The 14,555-nt window shown below is 41.4% G+C and overlaps 1 protein-coding gene across 1 annotated transcript in view; it reads right to left on the bottom strand.

Moving 5' to 3' along the window:
* Window positions 1–11,205, bottom strand: part of reck (reversion-inducing-cysteine-rich protein with kazal motifs) — a 48,715-nt gene extending 37,510 nt beyond the window's left edge. The window contains exons 1-7 of the mRNA XM_071522492.1: window positions 11,134–11,205; window positions 9,435–9,471; window positions 7,244–7,329; window positions 6,981–7,028; window positions 6,640–6,673; window positions 5,011–5,208; window positions 1,017–1,281 (exon numbers count right to left, since the gene is read on the bottom strand). Coding sequence (XP_071378593.1) covers window positions 1,017–1,281; window positions 5,011–5,208; window positions 6,640–6,673; window positions 6,981–7,028; window positions 7,244–7,329; window positions 9,435–9,471; window positions 11,134–11,205 — 740 coding nt within the window. The remainder of the gene's footprint in view (window positions 1–1,016; window positions 1,282–5,010; window positions 5,209–6,639; window positions 6,674–6,980; window positions 7,029–7,243; window positions 7,330–9,434; window positions 9,472–11,133) is intronic.
* Window positions 11,206–14,555: the final 3,350 nt, after the last annotated feature.

Here is a 14,555-nt window from a genome sequence, read left to right as displayed (position 1 = left end):
CTCTGTTACAATCTCAGTTGTTGGATTAGCCTGCCCTACACACTGAACTTGTTTAAAGACAGGCTTAAAACTTTTCTGTAAAGCATTTGACTAGGTCTTATACCTGCATATATGTGTGTGTGTGTGTATGTGTGTGCACATGTTCTAAGGGGGAGGGTTATCTATGTGATATGTGTTTATGTATATTTTTGCCATGTGATATGTATTTGTAGGTCAGGTTTGCACTACTTTTGTATGTATTTTGCTTTAGCCCATTGAATATCCTTGTGTATGAAATATAGTCTACAAATAAAGTTTGACTTGACTTGAGCAGAGCTACCAGCACTGTTTGTGTAGGGCTGGACTGGTCTATTAGGTAGTCTAACATTAACCATATCAATGATAATGATAATAATGGGAAGAACACATCATCATATTCTCCACTTTCCAGTGTTTTATTTTCTGTCTTGAGGTCCATTCAAAGCTGTGTGTGTGGTGTCATGAACCAAAAACACTCTCAATCCATTTTTACACGCATCTTCCAGCATCTCTCTGAGCCTTACCAAGAACAGGCTGTTTCTGTCGCCGTGCCTTTAAGGCTCATTAATATTAACAACCTCTCTGTTCTGATTGGCTAACCGTTTCAAGAGTGAAACGTGAGACACCGCAGCTCGGCAGCTACAGGTAGGGAAAACTCTCCGGTAATAAACCGCTTTGAAAAAAACACTTTGTTAGTCTATTCTTTCTTACAAAAATGATAATGAGCGAACCTTTGTGACGCCACAAAGTTACGGAAGTCCAAACGGCTCGTTTAGAGGCTCGCTTTTCTAATATGGATTGTGTGGATTTAGTTGCCGACCGTGCGTTTTGATACTTTCACCATGTTTAGCACATCCAACTCCTTTATAATCACAGAGGCAAGGGGAATCCTGTTTTTTTATACCATGTGGGACCTTTAATTCACAATCTCTAGACTAAATACCTAAGTAGAAAAGTAAAGGCCTGCCCCTATACCTGGGTTCAGTCAGTCATCGTACCTGCAGAGCGAGGTGTTGGCCTTGGAGCAGCAGTGCAGCTTGGCGCAGTCCATCTTGGCCGGGGGGGAAGCATCCACGTCAGGTTTGGCGGGGGGGTGGGCGCTGCCCAGAAAGCACTGCCACAGAGGGTCCTGAGGGAGCGGCTGGGAGCCACACTCGTCAATCAAACCTTCCATGATCTCGTGCTCTGTGGTCATGGTGCGCAGGATCCGCCGGCAAGCCACCTGGCAATGGGCGTCCTCCGCCCGGTCGCAGCAGTACAGACCTGGGAAGGAGGGAGGGATGGATTGGTCGATGCTGTATTCACATCATATGGTCACATTCACTCATTCAAACTCATTGGAATCCATCAAGACTCCATGATTGACGTTTACTGGAGTCTTTGGCTGCTCCTGATCAGCTTTTTCACACTTAACACACAAGAACTTAGTGATGATACATGACCTCATGTTTTACATCAACAAATCATTGTAATGTCAACCACAAAATCCAGCAAGTAGTTGTGTCCTGCCATGCATTTTAAAGCCAGAAACATTGGAAGTGTCGGACGTTCCAATTGTTTTATAGAATAGAGACTATATACCAGGTTATCACATTTATGTCACCCTAAAATATATTACCCACATTGCAGTGGTGAAGTGCAAATGCCAGTGCCTTAGTGTTGGCGCTTTACATCTCCTGCCTGCAGTGCATCACCGAAGCTTCAAGCGAGGTGCGTCAAATGACGCATGTCAAAAGTCGTGTCCAGTGCATACGATTCTTAAGAGTTGTGATCACAAAATGACTGATGTCATGAAATGACATGAAATGATTTTGTTTCTTATTTGAAAATAATATGATACTCTAAACTTGACTACAGGTTCCACAAGTTTCCAAGTAGTATTTAACATCTGAAGCTGAGGTGAACAGTATTTTCTAGTAGTATTTACCCTGTGAAAGCTGAGGTGAACGGTATTTTCCAGTAGGAGGCTCCCATCTACCGTCTTTCCCATACAACATGAGAAGCATGAGGGAGGGAAGAAGCAAGTGGCATGCGGAATCCAAAAATATGTCATCTAGCAATAAAGCCATGCTGTTGAGGAATGGTCCATCCAGAGGTGAGGGTAAGTTGGCACTGTCCAGTACGCACACACTGTCAGAGTAAATCGAATTCAAGCTGTGAATCAGATTGGAAAGAAAGGAAATATTCTGACCACAAATATGTTCTTGTGGCATAAAAGAAATCACCCTGAATACTGGCATAGGACAAAATGCGTAGGTGGTTTTTAATGGTTTATCCCTGTCCAATTAAAGGCTTTCTAACTTTCAAACCCACAAGTCCCTGGATCTGGATGTTTTATGCCACAAGAACGTATCTGTGGTCAGAATATTCCTTTCTTTTGCCATGTTTGCCTTTATTATATAGTCACAGTAGAGAGAGACGGGAAAGATTGGGAAAGAGAGTGGGGATGACATGTGACAAAGGTTCCAGGCCGGATTCGGACGTCCCAGGACGTTGTGGTCACATGGTCACATTGCGCATCAGCCAACTAAGCCACCATGAGGCTGCAGAATATTTCATTTTATTCTTTCCAGTACAGTTCCTGGGCTCCAAGAGCACCTGTGATGGTTTGGGTAAACGTGAAGCATTCCTAGTATCTTTCCTCTTAGAAATCCTACTGTGATTAGGACTGGCATTGACTTTGTTGTCATGAAAAATGGTTGAAAAGTTTACTTTCTTTGGGTGGAAGTATTCCCACTACTTTGATGAGAAATGGTACAAAGTTGCCTTTCTCTAGGTGGACGTATTCCCACTACTTTGTTGAGGAATGGTACAAAAGTTGCCTTTCTCTGGGTGGAAGTATTCTCACTACTTTGTTGAGAAGTGTTAGAGTATTTGACTTTCTCTGGGTGGAAGTATTCTCACTACTTGGTTGAAGAATGGTACAAAATTTGCCTTTCTCTGGGTGGAAGAATTCCCATTACTTTGATGAGCAATGGTAGAAAAGTTGCCTTCCTCTGGGTGGAAGTATTCTCACTACTTTGTTGAGGAATGGTATAAAAGTTGCCTTTCTCTGGGTGGAAGTATTCTCACTACTTTGTTGAGAAATGGTACAAAGTTGCCTTTCTCTAGGTGGAAGTATTCCCACTACTTTGATGAGAAATGGCAGAAAAGTTGACTTTCTCTGGGTGGAAGTATTCCTACTACTTTGTTGAGAAGTGTTAGAGTATTTGACTTTCTCGGGGTGGAAGTATTCTCATTACTTTGTTGAGGAATGGTACAAAATTTGCCTTTCTCTGGGTGGAAGAATTCCCACTACTTTGTTGAGGAATGGTACAAAAGTTGCCTTTCTCTGGGTGGAAGTATTCTCACTACTTTGTTGAGAAGTGTTAGAGTATTTGACTTTCTCTGGGTGGAAGTATTCTCACTACTTGGTTGAAGAATGGTACAAAATTTGCCTTTCTCTGGGTGGAAGAATTCCCATTACTTTGATGAGCAATGGTAGAAAAGTTGCCTTCCTCTGGGTGGAAGTATTCTCACTACTTTGTTGAGGAATGGTATAAAAGTTGCCTTTCTCTGGGTGGAAGTATTCTCACTACTTTGTTGAGAAATGGTACAAAGTTGCCTTTCTCTAGGTGGAAGTATTCCCACTACTTTGATGAGAAATGGCAGAAAAGTTGACTTTCTCTGGGTGGAAGTATTCCCACTACTTTGTTGAGAAGTGTTAGAGTATTTGACTTTCTCGGGGTGGAAGTATTCTCATTACTTTGTTGAGGAATGGTACAAAATTTGCCTTTCTCTGGGTGGAAGAATTCCCATTACTTTGATGAGAAATGGTAGAAAAGTTGCCTTCCTCTGGGTGGAAGTATTCTCACTACTTTGTTGAGGAATGGTATAAAAGTTGCCTTTCTCTGGGTGGAAGTATTCTCACTACTTTGTTGAGGAATGGTACCAACGTTGCCTTTCTCTGAGTGGAAGTATTCCCACTACTTTGATGAGAAATGGCAGAAAAGTTGACTTTCTCTGGGTGGAAGTATTCCTACTACTTTGTTGAGAAGTGTTAGAGTATTTGACTTTCTCGGGGTGGAAGTATTCTCACTACTTTGTTGAGGAATGGTATAAAAGTTGCCTTTCTCTGGGTGGAAGTATTCTCACTACTTTGTTGAGGAATGGTACCAACGTTGCCTTTCTCTGAGTGGAAGTATTCTCACTACTTTGTTGAGGAATGGTACAAAAGTTGACTTTCTCTGGGTGGAAGTATTCCCACTACTTTGTTGAGAAGTGTTAGAGTATTTGACTTTCTCTGGGTGGAAGTATTCTCATTACTTTGTTGAGGAATGGTACAAAATTTGCCTTTCTCTGGGTGGAAGAATTCCCACTACTTTGATGAGAAATGGTAGAAAAGTTGCCTTTCTCTTCTCTGGGTGGAAGTATTCTCACTACTTTGAAGGATGACAAGAACATTGGACATCAACGCTGTTTCGTTTCCTGATCATTCACAGGACTGACTGATCCTGATTTTAGAAGGTAAGAGATGATACAATTGTTAATTCTGTGGGTGTAACAGAAAAGTAACATAGCGAGTAGTGTAGTAGTTTACTGCTTCATAAGTATGGTAGTGACATTACTTTTGAAATTAGTAACGAGTTCCAGGGTTCCCACTGTGACCCTGCTGTAAAATTCCATGACTTTTTCATGACTTTCCATTTCTAAGTCAGCATGCTTCCATGACCTAAAAATGTCTTTCCTTGCTGATTTGTTAATGTTGTTTTTCTAAAGGGATTAACAGTCTGGTTTCCACCACAGTTGGGCTGAAAACCACTGTCTAATCCAATGAATGTGTGAAACAAGTTGGAAAATAGTGACCCATTTGTAAAATTCCCTGATACAGCTTGACTTTCTTGACTTCCCCTGTCTGGAATACACCTCTCAAAATCCCAGAAATTTCAAGACTAGTGGGAACTAACTTAGTGCTGGCTAAATGTGTAGAGTGTGAAATGTAGATGTGCTTACTGTCTATAGGGCTGCGTATGGGGTAGGACTTGGTGTAGTTGCTGACGCAGCCGATGAGCTGAGCGCTGTGGCTCTGGCAGTACTCCTTGACGGCGTTGATCTGGGAGACGGTGGGCGACGAGTCGGTCCTGAAGATGGCCTGGCAGTACTCCCTGCAGGTGGTGTGACGGCCTGCATAGCTGCAGCATGTCGAGCCCACTGCAGGACCACACACACACACACACACACACACAACACAGAAAATAAGGCATGATATGGCAAGACGTAAAGCACAAGGGAAGTTGAAGATGCCCAGCAGATACTGGCAAGGTACTGGGTACAAAAGCACACTTCAATTAAAAACACACCAGCCCAGTGGAATACAACTGGCTGCTTTTTGTTATTAATAAATAAAATAAAATCATTTTCATTTGTATTGCACTTTTCAAAAAACACAATTACAAAGCGTTTTCCAAAGGAATAGAAAAACCAAAACCAGATAAAAGCAACAGCAAAAGCAATGAAAGCAAGGTAATACAAATATATAAGAGCAACAAAAGAAATAAGAGTAAACCATAAAAAGGAGGTAAAAGATAATAAGATAATAAGATAATTGAGGAATGATAATTAAATAAAAGCAGCCAATAAGGACCCTTGTTTTTAATCTAGACTTTGGAACCGCCAATAGGAAAGATTTAGGAAGGATTTATTCATTCATTCATGTAAAAATGTGATTTAAATGAGCTAAAACTTTAATAAAACTAGTTAATAATAACATCACACTATTACATTAACCAGCAATTATGACTTCATAATAACATATTTTTAACTGATGATGTAATCACAATATTGACTCATAATGTGTTAACTTCGTCAAATCCACTGTGCGAGTTATTTTATTGTTACATCATCAGTTAAACATGCTACACCCATTATGAAGTCATAATTGGCGGTAAATGTAATACATTATCCAGCAGTTTATTACATTAATAGGCTTTATTATATTTTCAAGCCATTAGAGGCATTTCATTATATTTTGACATGCTTGAAAAAAAGGTGGAACCCCCATCATATCAGAGGTGGACGACACTGACTGGATCATATCTGATATTTAATAAAAGGCAAATATCAGCCCCATATATCAACCTAAGCCTAGAGCACACACACACTAATCAGATTTCATCAGTCTGGGCCAAGACTGTCTGACCGCCACTAGACCGCTGCACAGGAAGTCAGTGACCTCACATCCTGCCTGGCATGCATATGTCTGCTCTGTGCTTGTGTGTGTGCATGTTTATGTATTTATGTGTGTGAGACAGAGAGAGAGAGAGAAGAGGAAGAACAAGAGAGAGTGAGAGAAGAGAGAGATAATACAAACAAGCCTTTTTATTGGCTGGAGTGAGAGATGAGATCAGTTTTGTAGTCGCACAGATTGACTCACCCTACACGCATGTACACACACACACACACACACACACACAGAAACACAATAACAGTGTTTGGGGGGATTCACCCTCTCGAGATCAACACGAACTCTCAGAACTGTTGGCTTCTACACTGCTCATCGTGTTATGTCTAAACGCATACGTGTGTGTGTGAGTGTGTTTGCATGTGTGTGTGAGAGAAAAGAGGCAGCAGGCGATGACTTACTTTCATTTTTGGTGATGCAGCTGTAGAGGGGTTTCTGGAATGAGAAGAGAAAAGCTTGGGTCATGTCAGCCTCTGCTGTCCAACATGGTCAAAACCCCCCAAAAAACTAATCAAAGCCATTTCTTTTCATTTGATTTCAACTTGTTTTGGCCAAAAATCTGTATCGTGATGCCTTACCAGCAGATTGTAATCCAATTAGAAGCAGAGACACATTTTTCTTCATCAGAAATTACATTCAATTTAATACCATGTCAGTAGATAGTGGCCCCATAAAGTATTCAACCACCTACATTTTTGCACATTATATTTATTAGATCATGCTCTGAATTCTGAAGACTTACCTCTGTATCTTTTTTGCATATTTTTGTTATGTCATTTTTGGACGATGCCTGTAGGGAGACAAAACACAAAAACAAAAATCAATTATACTTTCAGAAAAGCATTAATTTATGCTTTTTTGCTTAAATAACTTAACTATGATGTATACTATGAATTCACGTCATATACATTTGTCATCTTAAAAAGGTGGTAAACTCGATTATGCAAATCGAAAGGCGGGCAAACAGAGTCGTTTCTTTTTCAAAGTGAAAAGGAGATGCTTCACCTGTTTGCATTCCCTGCGGCACTCGGCTGAGATAGCCAGCTCACAGCAGCCGAGCCCCACCCAGCCTTCTGACTTCCTGGATACTCCTGAGGACAAATCAAACGCCACAGGATTTAAAGGGAAGTCAATTTAAAGGAAGTAAACAAAACATGAAAAGTGAAGATGGACGGCAATTTGGAGCAAAATACTGGCTTCAATCCAAAAATTCCACTCCAGTGTATAGACCTTCACCAGAGGGGGAGGTTAACTTTAACTGGTGGTGGATATTTTTGATATTTGATTGATTTTTTTTTTAACTTCCAGCTGTAACTAGCCAGCAATGCCAATTTGCAATCCTTGCATGTAGGCTCTTGCAGTGGACTACAAAGTCATAGATCTAATAAACTGCAACATCTGTAATCTTTTAAATCTGTAAACAGTCAATATAACAAGAATATTTTCATATGCTCTGTATTGTCGTGATGAAGACATTGCGTCTTCAATCTTCCTTTTTTTAAATGTATTGTATTCTATTGTATTCATTGTATTTCCTTTGCTGCTGCAATGGCCCAATCTCCCCATGGGGATCAACAAAGTTCATCTTAATTTTAAACTTAATCTTAAATTGATTGTGGCACCCAACTTTATTGGTCATAAACAAAACTATAAAAATGACAACTGCTTTTGAATGTAATGCTTCCAGAAACACTCAACAGCCCCAGAGGCAGCATCGAACTGCAGACTGCTTCGTGAGCTCAACTGTTCTGACATCAGAGGTAGCATCAGGACTGTGGTAACAGTACTCTGATATGACTGGTTTCATATTCATTTTGTTGTTTGGTAGTATTCTTTTCTTATTCCTGTGGCTAACTGGCCAGTGGAGTTTGATAGCAGCAAAATTCTCTTAAACCTCAGCGGTAAACGTCAGTCCCTCAGAATCAAAGAGCGAGGGCTTCTTTCTAGAGCCGCCATTTTGCACCAAGAGACGTTCAGCAATCATACAGGGAGAAATCCATTGTAGAAGAGGAGAGAGACCAAATTCTCCACTGACAGTAGCCTCAGTGGTGCAATGCAGCCAAAAGACTTAAGGGTGTGACTGTGATTGTAGATATGCCCCAAGGTTCATGAACTAGTTGGCCCATACACCCATCTTTGTTTGAAAGCAACAAGCTCAGACCCCTTCTCTAGGGCACCGGTTCTCAATCTTTTTCATATCATGTACCCCTAATTTAGTCCACATTAGGGCCACAGATCCCCATTTGATGAGATTTTGTCTCTCTCACCTAAATCTGAGAATATTTTTATTGTTGGATATGATTTTGTCCAGAATTCCATGACTATCTGTCATGTGTAGGTACAGAGATTTCGGTGAAATTATGTAAAATGGTCATTCTTCTACATTCTTTAATTGTGTTAACTAATTGTAAATGAAGTAATAGTAACAATTCATCAGTTTGCCGGGGACCCCCTAGAACCCCCTCAAGGACCCCTGGTGGTTCCTGGACCCCACGTTGGGAACCACTGCTCTAGGGGATGTCAAAAGGCATTCTGTAGGAAATCACTAACTGAAGTAGAGGTAGACGAGGCAGTTTGAGAGAAACTGGGTATGCCAAAAAACATAAATCACAAAATAACGATGATATCAAACAGTGTCAGAGAACCAGAGCAAGGATTTTTTCCTTCAGCATCTTAAATCTTTACAGACTTCTGAGGCTGTCTGGACTTCTATGGACTAGGAGTCCAACAAGGTAAGCATAACAATACCTCCCTATCTGGAAGCTATTAGGGCTCTGACAGGTGGATTTGTTCCTACCAGACGCAGCAGTATTTAGCCCTTTGATCCACCGGCCTGCTTTTCGCTTTGGTGTGCTCTGGTCCAGCTCTCCTCAAAGCATTTACAGCTTTACTAGCTCACTGTTTCATCTCACACAACTAGATACACAAAGTAGATAACGGCTCAGGTCAGATGTCACGTTTCACGTAATTTCTAGAGTTACGAGGTCAACCGATGCGTCAAGGTGTCTCCTTTTGATTTGTTGTATGTACTTTATATTTAGTCACATGGATATGATGTGCTTTCTTGAGCAGTCACACACTTCGTTTTGGGAAAAGCACCCTCTCTAATCTGTTACATGAAAATGAAAACAACTGTATGCCTATCAAAATATACATAATTTATCAAAGGAAAAAAATTTTGTCTTTTGACTCTTACCAGGAAGGGTAGAGTTGATGCAGATCCACAGTTCATTCTAAAAGACAGAAGAGAAGAAATGGGTCAGGTCAGGTTAGTGTCATTAGTCAGTACAGGATAATAAAATAAACCTCTTCAAAAGTGTAAACCAATGAGATATCAGCCAGGGACAGAAAAAAATACAAAATAAACAAAATATTTTTTTGTCATTTTTTGACATAAATTGTCAAATAGGTGTATGGTATGATAGTTAGAATGAGCTAAAATGCAAGTCATTTTTAATTTCTGTGTGACTTTAAAGTGTTGAATTTTGAGTTTCTCACAATTAAGACTACATTTCCCATAAACCCCATCGCGTCTTGTCATAAAGAAACTGTTGCTACTTGCCCCCCCTGCCTCCCCTTCCCTGGTGTCACTCCATTTGTTTTGAAGAGAAAGAATGAAGCAGCTCTTGATAACAGCAAATATGCATTCTGACAAGGTAAGCTAGCGTGAAGTTGAAATTCTGCAGTTAGAATAGTGTAAATGGAATAAAGTTGTGTATCCCTTGCAAAATTGAACTATTCTAACTCAGATGTGTCTGACATATTTTGAGACATGAATGGTTGGAGGGTTTATATTTGGGGTCAGACTGAGGGTTAGAATTAGGACTCGGGTAAATTTTTTGTTTTGGATAAAATTTAGATTTGTATTTGACCAGATGGTCTACTGTGCATAGGATTATTGGGCATGAGAAGCCAAGCTTGAGGCATACTAGGCAGTAGTCTAATTTTATCTAGCAAGTTAGCCTGGTTCCAGACTCCTGAATCGTGTCCCGCTCACTCAAATTTTGTCGAACGATTCAGAGAGTCTGGTGTTTCTCTAGTCAGCGGTTTGTTCTCGTTCAGAGAAACAATCGGGCCAATCAGCACCTTAGCGGGCGGGACTAAAGTCTGAACCGTTCGTGCAATGGTTTTTCATTGGCGTTTCGGCAGAATAATATTTGTTGAAATCACCCCTTAACCAACATATCGTCTTTGCAAAGACAATATCTTTGTCAAAAATGACCAACATTCTTGGTTCTTAGTTATTCCAATTACATACATACTGCATCTTTTCATCTTCTGGTAGGTATTGATGAACCATTGGAAGAGATGTACCCAATTGTGTTGGTCCTATCCTAGTATCCCAAACATGCACCTATCCCATGGGTGCATGGACATGGTTGTACCCATCCCCATGGATACGTAGGTTTAGGATTATGGTTGTGGCTTGGGTTAGCGGGTTGGCTTATTCTCCAGTCAGAAGTGATTTTTCTGGCCTGGCTTAGAGAAAATGACCTCAGAACAAATCCTGATCCGTCAATGAAACAACACACTAAACAACAGATGGAGATGTGACGAGTTGGCGAGGAAGCTTTCAAAAGTTCATCTCATTTCACAGAGAACAAATCTCTGACATTCCTCGGATCAAAAACACTGATGAAAAGCAGAGAAATACGAGTCCTAAGAAACTCCCGTCGGCTCTGCGGTGGAATCCTGTGGGATTAATAATGGCAAACAAACTTGTTTGTCTCCGCCGCCCGAGGTCTTGCGAGGCAGAGACAGAAAGACACAAACATAGAAGGAGAGAGAAACGTAGGGAGAAAGTCAGAGGGAAAGAGAAGTGCAGCGGGAGAAAAAAAAACATCGCCTAAATGCCTTCACAGGACCATCAACTGCGTACACTCGATACCTTGTACGTCACTGTAAACACTCCCCCTGTGTCCCTTGGCCGGGGAAGAAAGGTTCCCGTCAGCGGCCGTCAGCGTCATTTACGAGGCCGTCCGAGGAGTAACAGTATCTTTACGCGAGGTATAAACATGATTTGCGATGAAGGGGAGGCCAATAAGGCAAGAACATGACAGGAGAAATAATGTTTTGAGTTCAGCCGCGCTTTGACGGAATGCCAAGTGCGAGAGATTTTCGCCTGTGGACACAGAGAGCTGCGGAGCCAAAGAAGAAATATCTCGAGGTCTGCCAGAGAGCGAGGGCCTTCATCTGCGTGTGGATGTTTGTGTGTGTGTATTAGCAGTCATTGACACCAGTGGTTGTCCAATTGACTGGGGCAAGTAAAAAAAAAAGCAGTATTTGGACAAGAGGACTTTTCTTTTTCCTTTTTTCTTTAAAAAGTGATACAGTCTTTCTGACATTTCTCTTTGCGGTCCATTTGCCTCCAGTTGCCCTCCGCTTTGCCCTGTCTCGTCCCCCGTCCCGCCCCCCTCTCCGCTCCCCCACCCTTCCACCCCGCCCCCGGCTTCTCGCTCATGCACCGTCACAAGGTTGCCAACCTTGTCTCGCACATTTGCCGTGAGCGACGCACAATTTCGGGCTCCGTTTCACACCCTCGAGCTCTCCCAAACGAATCGCACGCCACAGTAACTTACTTACTTCCCGTTCCCTGTGGAACATAAGGCTGCGACTATCTGCTTCCATCTGGTCCTATCCTGTGCAGCATGTTGTGCCTCGTCCCAAGTTAGGTCAGCCGTTTTCAGTTCCGAGGTCACAGTTGTTTTTGGCCTCCCTTGTTTCCTCTTTCCAGGTGGAGTCCATCTCAAGGCTACTTCAGGAATGCGGCCCTGGTCCATTCTGAGGACATGTCCGAGCCATTTGAGCCGCCGATGTTTCATTTCCAAGTTTGTGTACAGGTACACAGTACACGCCACAGTAAAAGGTCATCTAAAATGTTGCAAGATTTTTCCCTGCACGGTGAGATCAGATTGACTCATAGACGGTGAGGACAGACTGGGGATTGGTTCATTCTCTCCCGCAGCGCCGCTGTTTGTTCATTTCTGTGCTTTCCGAAATTCAGACCAAGTTCCCAAGACGGTGGTTAGAGATAAGAACCTCCACCCATAGGTATTACCCAAGATATTGTTGTTTCAGTTGTCGGACAGTGCTAAACAGTGTTGGTGGTAACGCTGATCAGATTACTTTTTTGTAATAACGAGCACTACATGGCATAGGCCATGTTGCGGACGTGCTCCCAATTCTGACATAGGTTAGCTGGCCAGAAAATTGACCCACATATAAACTTCAGCAATTGGAAATACTCAAAGGCTTGTTGACTGCGAAGAATAGCAAGCACAATACAACGACACTTGAGGAAAAAAGCTCTAACGAGTTACTTTTAATAAAGAGTAACTGAGTAAAGTAACTGGTTAGTCTCAGAAGTAACTTTCCCCAACACTGGTGCTAAGTAAGGTTGCCACCCATCACCTATAATACGGAATCATCCCTTAATGGACAAGATGTTGTGTTTCGTAATGGTCGAAAAGAGGATCTTACATGTCTATTTGGCTGCCATTATAATGTCATATATCAGTCTAACCTGAAGCTCTAATCCCTGGCCTAAGCCCCAAACATGAACCTAACCCTCCAACTGGCCATGTCTGAAAAGGGAAAGAGATTTTCATTTTCATTATTTCATTAAGAGTTCAACTTTTACAGATCATTTTACTGAACATTTCCACTAGTTAATGCATTATTGTTGTATGTGTTTTTAGTAATGTATGACTTGGATTTGACAAACTGGCCAAACTGAAACATAAGATGAAAACATATATATGCATGTGTAACTGTATTTGCATAGGTGTGCTTATATGTATGTGCATATGTACATTGTTTTCAGATCAATTTAGGTACAACTAGAAATAACCGCCTCACGGTTGTATGCCTCCGCCAATAAACTTTGTTTTATCATTGCAAGGACAGTCTTTATTTATTGAACATATATAATTCATGTGATTATTAGGTCAACTTAAAGGATTTTGGTGTCTGCAAAAGTAAGTGACAGCACTTCCACCGTTTTTGTAGAATGACCCAAGATCGTTTTCTCAGCTACAGTGGTAAGCAAAACATTATGATGTCACAGTGAAGTTGACCTTTGAACTTTTGGATATAAAATGTCATCATTTCATCATTTTATCCTATTAGACATTTGTGTGAAATTTTGTCATAATTACCGTATGAATTCTTGAGTTATGGCCAAAAACGTCTGTTGTGAGGTCACAGTGACCTCGACCTTTGACCTTTGACCACCAAATTCTAATCAGTTCATCCTTGAGTCCAAGTGGACGTTTGTGCCAGATGTAATGAAATTCCCTCCAGGCGTTCCTGAGATATCACGTTCAAGTTCAAGTTCAAGTTCAAGTTTATTGTCACATACATTTAAAAAGTACAATGTCCATTCAAATGCAATGAAATGCATCTGCCCTGGCTCTATCTCAGCCCTTAAAACTATATATAAATAAGAATAAAAACAAAAAAAAACAATAAATAAGAGATCCCACAAATAATAATCACTATGAGTTATGTAAAGTGCTACTGTTCAGTAATCTAACCGCCTGGGGGTAAAAACTGTCTTTGAGGCCCATTCATGAGAATGGGACGGACGTGAGGTCACAGTGACCTTGACCTTTGACCTGTGACCACCAAAATCGAATCAGTTCATCCTTGAGTCCAAGTGGACGTTTGTGCCAAATTCCCTCAAGGCGTTCCTGAGATATCGCGTTCCCGAGAATGGGACGGACGGACGTACGGACAACCTGAAAACATAATGCCTCCGGCCACGGCTGTCGCCGGCACGGAGGCATAATAAAAGACAGCGTTGGACATATGTCCAACTGAAACCAAGCATTTAAATCTCACTAAGTCTAATTACTAGTGTGTTGGTTCTAATGGGAGCCTTGACAACTGCCAAGCCAGCCTCCCTGCTTTGTAATTAGCCTGGGTGGGGGGAAGGGGTCGGTGTGTGTGTGTGTGTGTGTGTGTGTGTGTGTGTGCCTGTGTGTGCCTGTGTGGTATAACCAGGTGCTACAGCGTTCTGGTAAATCTTACCACAACCAGCAATAGACTTCCTGTGTAAGTCTAATAAGAGAGTTGATGCCGAGGGCCTTCGTCTAGACACCGGCCGAGAGTTTTCCATCAGCAGCAAAACTGTACAGTAGCACAAGCAGTGCTTCCACTATATAACAGAGCATCTCTAAGACATTGTCAATTTAGTTAGACTAATATATCAGGCCGATATTGGCCTTTTACTAAAGACTCATTTATTGAAACCTTTTGGTATAAAAATGGTGAAATTTAAACACATTGAATATCAGCACAAAATGACAGCTATCAG

This window comes from Centroberyx affinis, unplaced genomic scaffold (genome assembly GCF_046629955.1).
Source record: "Centroberyx affinis isolate AG114_WGS23_722 - 3 ecotype Tasmania unplaced genomic scaffold, CSIRO-AGI_Caff_v1 ptg000094l_1, whole genome shotgun sequence".
NCBI lineage: Eukaryota > Metazoa > Chordata > Actinopteri > Beryciformes > Berycidae > Centroberyx > Centroberyx affinis.
This window is presented reverse-complemented; position numbering and strand designations above follow the sequence as displayed.